The sequence below is a fragment of the Strigops habroptila genome, chromosome 9 (genome assembly GCF_004027225.2).
Source record: "Strigops habroptila isolate Jane chromosome 9, bStrHab1.2.pri, whole genome shotgun sequence".
In the NCBI taxonomy this organism is placed as follows: domain Eukaryota; kingdom Metazoa; phylum Chordata; class Aves; order Psittaciformes; family Psittacidae; genus Strigops; species Strigops habroptila.
In genome coordinates, this window is record NC_044285.2 from 41,032,562 (window position 1) to 41,042,453 (window position 9,892).

Consider the following 9,892-nt stretch of genomic DNA (forward strand, 5'->3'; position numbering starts at 1 on the left):
GCTCTTTTTTGTTTCCTTTAAAAACCCAAACAACCCCCAAACCCTTTCCTATCCATATGGTTTAGTTGGATTATTCCAGCACCCGAAATCTATCTGGGATTGTTTCTCCAAATCACAGAGACTGATTTCCTGTGTATTATATCCTGAATTTGTTCTTTGCATAACAGTGATGTCTGTCACTGGAAAGGAAAATGTTAGGAAAACTGCCCATCTGCCACTGTTTCGCCTATGAATTATGTTACCAGTGTTCTCAGGTTTTATATAGCAGAGCAATATTTGGGAATATTTGGCTATCCATTATGTGCTATGTCATTTAAAAGCTGTGTGTCACAAAGGATTTCTTAAAAGGAAGCATATTCCATCCTTCCCTAAAGAGTTCCTGTGCCAACATCAGGGGCTGGGCTCATCCTGGGCTCATCTGCATGACCTCTCTGCAGCTCTTCCCACTGCATCCCATCTCTTTTCCAGATTGAAGTCATGCACGACTACCAGGAAAAACGGAATTCCTTACAGTATTTTATATCAGACAGTGATGACAACTTGGATATACTAAAAGGGTAAGTTTTCACCCTTCTACATCACTCAACACGACATTTATTTCTTGCCTCATCCATGTCTTCCTTCAACCGGACGTCGGTATCATCTCTTGTGCTTTTACCTGTTTTATCATCCCTGTGTTTGTTGTTCATGAGATCATGCTGTGGTTTGGGCTGGTTGAACTGCACTGTGGGGTTTTTACACACATAAAAAGAATATAATTCTATTTCTTTCTGTATTTTAGCCATGTCATAAATGAGCTTATAGAAACAGAGAGAGTGTACGTGGAGGAGCTCTTCACTGTTTTGACGGTGAGTCATGTCTTCAGGTTGCTCATTACAGTTCCCTCGTGGCTTGTACAAAACAGAACCTGCCACCCTGTCAAACTAAGCAACGATGTGGTGGGGCAGGTTTCCACCAGACTGTCAGATCCCAAGCTAGGTGTAAATGTTCATGTTTTCTCTTTAGTTTTCCTTTGTTGGAGGCATCTGCAGGAACAGTTGGTGTCAGGATGAGTTTTTCATCTAGAATGAGGGAGGAACCTTCTGTTTGTACACAAAAGCACTGGTAATTTATCAGTGCCTGGGAAAATGTACAAAAAGCTGTGATTTTTTTAACTGTTCTCTAATTTCCTTTACCTTTTGGAGACAAAGAAGCTTGTGTTTTCTCCTTGGGAGGATCCTGTCCTGGGTTTGTGAACGTATAAAGCACATTTCTTTAGAAACCAGTTTATAATTTCTCTTACTGCTATTTTAGACACTTCTAATGTATTCCAAAAGAACTCTTGCTGATGGCCAAACCAAGCTGGCTGTTAAATTGCACTCCCCCTTCGTGTTTTGCCCAGGAGCAAGTAGGATATAAATCTGTTGGGCTCCAGGTAGTTACAGGTAATTGCTCTGCACTGACGTTTGTTGTGTCGAACCACACTCTGTGTGATAAAGCAGTTGGCAAGTATACAGATTTATTACTGTGCATATCGAGTCTAGATGGAGAAAAATGGACAAATAGATTAAAGCTTTCTGAAAACAGTGTTTCCTTTAAAGAGGGCAGCCTGCTTGCAGTGGTTAAATATAAATGACTAATTTTCCAGATAGTTATCTTCTCCTGCATCCTTAATCAACTACAAAATGCCCACTTAGTGTAAGGAATACTGATTCTAACCACAGTGAGTGTGAGAGATTAATTTGGAAAGCCAGAGAAGATGTGCTGTACATGCTGAATACATTCTTGTGAACATTTTTGCTTCTCATGTTAAAAGGGCCTTCGTTCTTAGTGTGGCTTTAGTTCTCTATGCAATGCTTAGTGACTTGTGTGGCCAGCTCGAGCTGTGGCTAGTGGCCACTTGATGTCCTCTTTGCAGTGATGGTCCTGAGCTCTGGCCATGCCTTCTTCTTACCTTACAGTTAGGTTGTTTACCCCATCTGGTGATGTTCTTGCGTTGGTGTGATGATGTGATGTTATTAAGGGGAACTTTGCGTTATTTCCTACTTCCACCTGACAGTTTGTAGTGCAGTGGTGTCCCTTCCAGCTCCTCCCTGGTTTGGGAGGCTGTGATTTCAAGAGGGTTAGGGAGCCACAGAGGACAGAGAGCCTAAGGCACTGAGGAATGCATAGACCCTCATGCTCAGCAGGTCTTATACAAGAGCAGAAAGCCCATTGATTTTGATATTTGATCTCAAGCTGTCTCTGGTTTGTGACAAGCCACCTCATGCACTGGTTCCTGTGAGGTTGTGTGTAATTGCATACCCCAAACATGTTGTCACTCTTGTGTCCCATGGCCATAGCAGCAGATGTGTTCAACCCAGACAAGTGTTCCTTTGGGACCTCTCCCACAGTCAGGCCATAGCAAAGAGAGAGTGGCTGAGATTTGCTTTTGGTGAATAAAGAGCATCTCCTCAGTGCTGGCCAGCCCCACAGGAGTCATCCTAAGCCATTCCCTGCCAAACCACAACCCTTGTGCCCAGGGACTGAAAGACAGGGGTTTAGAACAAAAATAAGGAAACAGAAGGGATGTTGCACTTTGAAACAAAGCAGATTGTACTGAAAGTCTGTCCACGTCCCCTTTTCATCCGCCCTCGAGGAGATGCCAAGCCAAGGCCTTACCAACGGAGTGATGAGCCCCTTTTGCGTCCCGCAGGGCTACAGAGCTGAGATGGATAACCCTGCCATGCTCATCCTAATGCCTCCTGTGCTGAGGAACAGGAAGGATGTCCTCTTCGGAAACATGCCTGAGATATATGACTTCCACAACAAGTACGATGCTAGCTTTACTCCCATCTTTATCAAACTGATTTCCTGTAACAACTCAGTACCCAAACCATCCCTTGCTCACCGCTGCATTTTGCCTCTTCTCCCATCTCTTGCAGAATTTTCCTGCACAGCTTGGAAAGCTGCCTGGGAGCACCCGAGAGAGTGGGATTTTGTTTCCTAGACAGGGTGGGTGACTCATTTTCACATATAAAGCAGACTGGAAGGCCAATGTTTCTCCTGGTTTGTCGTACTCTGAGACATCTCAGTTATGCCAGTGGAGCGAGATGCCTCCGATCCACAACACCAACAGCGAGGCTGGGAGTGTGGGTGCATGGCCAGCAGCAGATGGGGTGAGCAGCAGTCGTGACTACACTGTGGTCTGCTGTGATTCCCAGCAGTGGGGTGTTTTAACCCAAACTCTGACTTTTAGATATTGAAGTTGGCAGCGGAGAGAAAAGCAAACGTAGAGCTTGGGTGTTCATGTGGTTTGGCTGCCCGGCAGGCTTTGTGCATGCGTGTGACTTGCCTTTCGGCTTCCCTTACAGCGAGAGGATTTCCAGATGTATGAGAAGTACTGCCAGAACAAGCCCCGGTCGGAGTCCCTGTGGAGGCAGTGCTCTGAGAGCACCTTCTTCCAGGTGAGCTGTTTGTTTCCACTGAGCCAGGCATTATCCTGGGACACCCACTTGTCCCAAACATCCTCCTCAGCATCCCACGTATTCCGTTCACCATTGCATGGAAGCCTCACAAAAATAGCAGTTGGAGTTTCTTCTACACAGGGATTTTAAGGCAGGTCTATTTGTTACATTATTTTACACGTCTATAAAATCCCTTTAGTTCTAGGCAGCATATGATGTTTTTACATGAAATCTTTGGAGTCATCAAACCACACTAGTCATGCTGTTGGAATCATAGAATCATAGAGTGGTTTGGGTTGGAAAGGACCTTAAGATCTAGTTCCAACCCCCTGCCGTGGGCAGGGACACCTCACACGTCACCCAAGGCTCCATCCAACCTGGCCTTGAACACTGCCAGGGATGGAGCATTTATCGCTTCTCTGGGCAAACTGTGCCAGCGTCTCACCACCCTCAGGGTGAAGAACTTCTTCCTTATATCTAACCTGAACTTCCCCTGTTTCAGTTTAAACCCATCACCCCTTGTCCTGTCACTACAGTTCCTGATGAAAAGTCCCTCTCCAGCATCCTTGTAGGCCCCCTAGGAATAACTGGTAGGAATAACTACTGAGTTGGTGCAGAACTTACTCAGAATTCTTTGTTCCAGGAATGCCAAAGAAAATTAGAGCACAAACTCGGCCTGGATTCCTATTTGCTCAAACCAGTGCAGCGCCTGACAAAATACCAGTTACTTCTGAAGGTATTTCCTCTTCTGCTGTGAAAGGGCATCAGGAGGTTGATTTGTTTGCCAGTTTATTCTTCAGTTAAAGGTTACCTGTAAATCAGCACCAAGCTTTAGATTACATGTTGCTTATCTTAGCCCTCTGGAGTGACTTGCAGTGAAGATGAAAATTCACAGAGCTGGAAAAGGAACAAGTGCTTTTAACAGGCCATTTTTTTAAGGGGAGAAAGACTGAATCTATTCAGAGGTGCAAAATGATAGAAGCACTTCTAAGCAAACTGAACCAGAGATGATCATAAGAGTGTGGTAAATGAAATACATGAGATTGATGCATCTCTTCTCCTCGGGTTGTTACAGTGCCTGTAGTGTTTAATGCATTTATTCTCATGTCCCCTGTCTGAGGCAAGGCAGTGCTGTTATTCCCACTTGGTAAAGTGGGAATAACACTGGGGTAGTGGCTTCTAAACCCCACCTCTCGAATGAGACATGAGTACGCATGAAGCTGTAAGTGGGCACGGGAGATCTGAAAGTAAAGTAATTTTATATCAATAGTATAATTCCCTAATCTGCCTTCCATTTATTGACTTTAAAGCTCTGGATTTTATAAATTCTCTTCCTTCTGTCTGCTGCAACCTCGTTTGAAGGCATATGTGACATACTGGCAGCTAATGGAAAACCTGAGCCTCATTCCACCTTTCCTACCAAGCAGGAAAACACAACACAGAGGACTCATACGAGCGTGATGCCGCTCTATAACCTGACACCATCCTTAAGGAAACCCAGCAAAAATGGGCCATGCTTCAGTGATGTGTCCCACACCTCATACTCATTGTGGTTTAGTGTGAATCTTCTTTCCAATGACATATGACAAAAGAAACCCAGGCAGTGTAGATTGCTCTTGGGCATTGGAAACCTTGGGCGAGATGGCAAAGTCTGCTTTGTTCAAGTGCAAACATGTGCTCTTCCATTTCTATTTTCAGGAGCTGCTAAAGTACAGCACGAGCTGTGATGGAGTTCAGGAACTTCAAGAAGCTCTGGTTGCAATGTTGGATTTACTAAAGTCGGTCAATGACTCTATGCATCAGATTTCAATAACAGGATATGATGTGAGTAGATCTGGGTAATGAGAGATGGGATGATGCGTTGGGAATGGATAGTGTCCCGGAATGTATGAGCTAAAAGCTGTACTAGAAGAGCTACGAAGTGAATGGGATGAAGGAGCTCTTACAAGTGACAGTTTTCCATTTGATTTGGGAAAATAGGCGCATTGGAAGGACCTATCCAAATCGCATAGTGCCCACACTTGCCACCTGGTGGTTCTTGAGAGTATTTTCCAGCATGCATCTTAGTTCTGACCTGGAGTGTCTTCGTTCAGCATTTAACAAAATGCTCTCTGAGGCTGAGTTTGAGCCTTGCCTGTTGAAGTAGTTGTCTTCCCTAGGGCTTCAGGGAAGGGTAAGGGCTTGGCTTTGTAAGCTGCTGGTCCCAGTCCTGGCCTCCTTGAGAAGTCCATCCTCTGAGACCTCTGTTCAGGCTCCAGTCTCCTCTGCTGTCTCCCACTGATGAAGCCAGAGTCCTTGGCCTGGATGTCCATAGGAGCTGGGGAGCTTTCCTATCTTCCTAGTTCTTCCAGTTACTGACTTGCATCCCTTCACATAGACTAGCCACAGCCCTGCGTCCGAGACCGCTGTTTCCCTGCTGGCACCATGCCCTCACTCCCAAAACATCATCTAATCCTTCCAGGAAGACCTATTCTTAGAGTGACATGCCTTGGAACGGAGCTGGCCCCATCGCCTGTCATTGTTTGGCCAGTCCTTATGTTTCAATTGATGCCTTTTTCTTTCTTGCTTTATTTGTCATGCTCTCACCAGGGTGACCTGAGCGAACTGGGGAAGGTGTTGATGCAAGGATCTTTCAGTGTTTGGACAGGACACCGGAAAGGTCCCACAAAAATGAAGGATCTTGCCAGGTTCAAGCCAATGCAGAGGCATCTCTTCCTGTACGAGAAAGCCTTGGTCTTCTGCAAGAAGCGAGAGGAGCACGGAGATGGATATGACAAAACCTCATCTTACAGTTTTAAGCACTTTTTGAAAGTAAGGACTTCTTACCTGAGGCCATTGCCATGTATATTGTAAACTCTGCAGACCCAGAGAGTACTTTTCCTCTAACACAGTGGTTTGTTTTCTGCTATTAAGGGCTGTAATGCCCCATATGGAAGTGCCATGCCCATGAAAGGCTGTTGGTTGTAATAAGCTGTGAGGGCACCCATAGCTGAAGCAGCAGCTGGGAGTGCCTGTGGACTTGGAGTCACATATGTGATGGCATCTGCCAGGGACATGGAGCTGTGGGCAAGTCCCAGGGATGAGAAGGTGCCTTTCTCCTTGCCCCAATGTGCTTTCCAGGCATGGATTCAAGGGCATGAAACCAGGGAGGCCCTTTGCATCTTCCATTTGGGAGAGCAAGGGGGATCCTCATGCTGCTGGTCCCTTGGGCTGGGGTCTGCCTGGCTGCTCCGGAGCCCTGTTTCCCAGCCAGGAGGATGCAGAGATAACTCTTCTTCTTCCCTCATTGCCTTTGTCCTTTCACAGGCTCTAACTGCAGCTAAAAGTACAATTATCAGATGAAGAGCAAAATATGAGGGGCATAAACTACTATCTCAAGCCTATAAATGCTATTATCAATAAAAATCCCAAACTGCTCCTCCAGAATTGACTTTATGGCATACTATGTGTGATGAGCTCTCTTAATATCAGCGTTTTGTCTTGGTTCTCTGCCTTATTTTTCTTAATAAATAAAAACCCAATATGGGTATAATCTTAAAATGGGAGGAAAAGGGCACTTGGAGGCAGAGGCCTTAGGCTGCAGGTCCCTGATTGAGCAGGGTCTAGGAGGGAGATGCCACGAGTAGTCGGAAAGCAAAATGACAGTAGATATGTCTGTTCGGCTCCAGTGCATGTTACAAATCATGTATTAAAAGCAAATCCCAGGCCATATGTTTAGGTACTTCAATGTTTTCCCCAAACTGCATCATTTTCCTTCTGGAGAGCTTGTTTTCCCTGTATTACTTGTTTTACCAGACATGGTTTTGAAAGAACTGAAGAGGCAGCTTGGGGAAAGCCTGCTCGGAGGAGAAAATCCTGCCTTAGAAGTCCAGGCAACGTGGCCAGGGTTTTTCTTCGCTTCGGAAGGGCTTATTTCCCAGTTGTCCATGTTGCCACATGGAGAGGTTGGGGTTAGAGAATCCATGGATGCTGCAGGATTGCATCCACACAATGCCATTTCAGAATTGCTGTCCTGAGGGCAGAATAATTTCTCTGGAGCTTGACATTTATTTGATTCATGGTAGTATCAGGGAGTTATTTTTCATTGCAGGAATATTTTCTTGGGATTCAGAATTAAAGCAAGCTGTTGGGTAGAAGCTGTGTAACTGGATGTCTGTAAAACAAACGGAAGAAGCCCTTAGGATAATATTTTACATACTATGTAAAACATCCAGTGCTAAATACCTCTTCAGCTGGGATTCAGTAACTTGGAGGATGCAGGTTCATCACTCACTGTGGTGGCAAGTAAATCAGTGCCACATACCACCCTGGCAGAGGATGCAGATGAGCTTTACACTGGCCCAGCATGGTCTGCACTGCAGTGAGCCACACATTACTGAGGAACAGCAAATCCTGCTCAGGGGGAGGAAGTTGAGTTTCAAATTCCACTAACATGAATGGATAGACCTTAAATATGTCTGTTCCTGACACTTTTCTTCGCCTCGTCACAGTAGATCATCTAAAACTTCATACCTTGATGCCTGGGTAGTTGTGTTGGAGCCTCTGTATAAACTGCTGTGCTAAACAAGATGCATGGTGCTTGCAATGACAGGATGAGGTGCTCTCTAGGCTGCCCTTTCTATATCCTTTATAACATTGTCTTTTAAGTTTTCTAGGTTTTGATAAAATCCAAATGGAGCCTGATGCAGCTTTTTAAGTGTCCTGGGTTAAACCATGACACTAAGGTATCATGGCACTACACCATTCAGGACTATGCTGCACATTTTCACCCCTGCATTTTTAAACACCAATGGACACGTGTAAAACTGTAGATGTACAAATGGTCACTGGCTTTGTTCATAGAATCATAGAATAGTTAGGGTTAGAAAGGACCTTAAGATCATCTATTCTTGCAAGCTCAGTCCTGCTTAGTGATCTCTATACTTGTGTCAAATGTGGCTGCACAGGGCTGGGTTGAGAAAGGAACGTGAGGCAGGGAAATGCTAGGTGTTGCTCAGTGATGGGCCTTTCTGCAGCCAGAGGAAAATGCTTTCTCACAGGTTCAGAAGAGCTCTGTTGTTTAAGCAGTGAAGAAATGAGGAAAGCTATTTGTCAGCTTGCTGCTTGTTTCCTGAGGCTGCTCCTAGTCAGTGAAAATGGGCACCAATGTTTGAAAAAGAAACTAGGAACAGAAAGTTTGCACAAGTGACCTAGTTTGTAACTTGTTGTAGTCATCATCAACCCAAAAGCTCTGAGGATGCACATATTTAGATACAAGGATGAAGTTGTTCCCTGTGAGGGTGCTGAGGCGCTGGCACAGGGTGCCCAGAGAAGCTGTGGCTGCCCCATCGCTGGCAGTGTTCAAGGCCAGGTTGGACACAGGGGCTTGGAGCAACCTGCTCTAGTGGAAGGTGTCCCTGCCCATGACATGGGGATGGAACTGGATGAGCTTTAAGGTCCCTTCCAACCTAAACCAGTCTGGGATTCTGTGACTGTATGAAAAAGCAGATGCAAACTTTGCTTTGAGTGAGAAGATGGTTTATGTGATATCAGATATTACAGCATTTCTCAGCTTTATGGCATTGTCAGCAGTGGGATCAGAGGTCTGCTGTTGCTGAAGAGTTTTTTGGTCTCTAGTCATAGTTTGAGCTACTCATTCAAGTGGGTCACGTTGTGCAGATCCTGAATTATTTGGGCCTTTGGCATTTCCATCCAAAAATGGTCTGTGATAACAGGTACCTCTGTACAGCAGCATTCAGCCACCTCTAGCTTCAAGTCCTGAAAGGCAGGTTTGTGGCAGCTCAGGCTCTATATCCACAAATCAACCCTTCTTTAGGAAACCTTGAGATGGTGTCTCAACCACAGGGACAGTCAGGGGCCAAAAGATGTAGAACTAAAATTCCTAAAGGAGCTAAGGGCTTCACAAATGAGATTTAAAGATTGCTGAAAGAATGAAACATGAATTAAAGTGAGAAAATAAAGAATAACATGGCAGAAAAAAATGTATGTAGAACAATAATGTGCCATGCATTGATAAAACTTCATAGGCCTCATCTGAGAAATTTCATGCTGAAAGAGGTATGAAAGGACTTTGCAGTTAGTTCTCCTGATTCCCGAATGGAAAGTTCCCTAAGGTCCATTGACTGGTTTCAGAAAGCATTTGCAAATACAACAAGCTGGTGGGAAGTCAAGGGGATAAGTCAGATAATGGCTTTCAGTTGCTACTGAAATGAAAGTTGATGAAATGTGTTAAATTAGCTGGAAACAGGTTTGTTTGGCATGCCAGAAAGAGCCTGGATTCATAGGGATGAAGGAGAGGTTTTGATGGTTTGGTTCTTTTGGATTTGCAGATGAATGCAGTTGGAATAACTGAGAATGTGAAAGGAGATCATCGGAAATTTGAAATCTGGTACAGTGGGAGAGAAGAGGTCTATGTCGTGCAGGTTTGTAGCTTCAGATATCGGGATATATGTGCATGCTCTTAACGG

At 44.8% G+C, this 9,892-nt stretch overlaps 1 protein-coding gene across 1 annotated transcript in view; it reads left to right on the forward strand.

Annotated features, from left to right (window-relative positions):
• The window catches only part of MCF2 (MCF.2 cell line derived transforming sequence), a 66,691-nt gene that overhangs the window by 46,410 nt on the left and 10,389 nt on the right, over positions 1-9,892 (forward strand). The window contains exons 15-23 of the mRNA XM_030497893.1: positions 469-557; positions 782-848; positions 2,675-2,790; positions 2,904-2,973; positions 3,333-3,425; positions 4,069-4,161; positions 5,124-5,249; positions 6,015-6,236; positions 9,755-9,847. Coding sequence (XP_030353753.1) covers positions 469-557; positions 782-848; positions 2,675-2,790; positions 2,904-2,973; positions 3,333-3,425; positions 4,069-4,161; positions 5,124-5,249; positions 6,015-6,236; positions 9,755-9,847 — 969 coding nt within the window. The remainder of the gene's footprint in view (positions 1-468; positions 558-781; positions 849-2,674; positions 2,791-2,903; positions 2,974-3,332; positions 3,426-4,068; positions 4,162-5,123; positions 5,250-6,014; positions 6,237-9,754; positions 9,848-9,892) is intronic.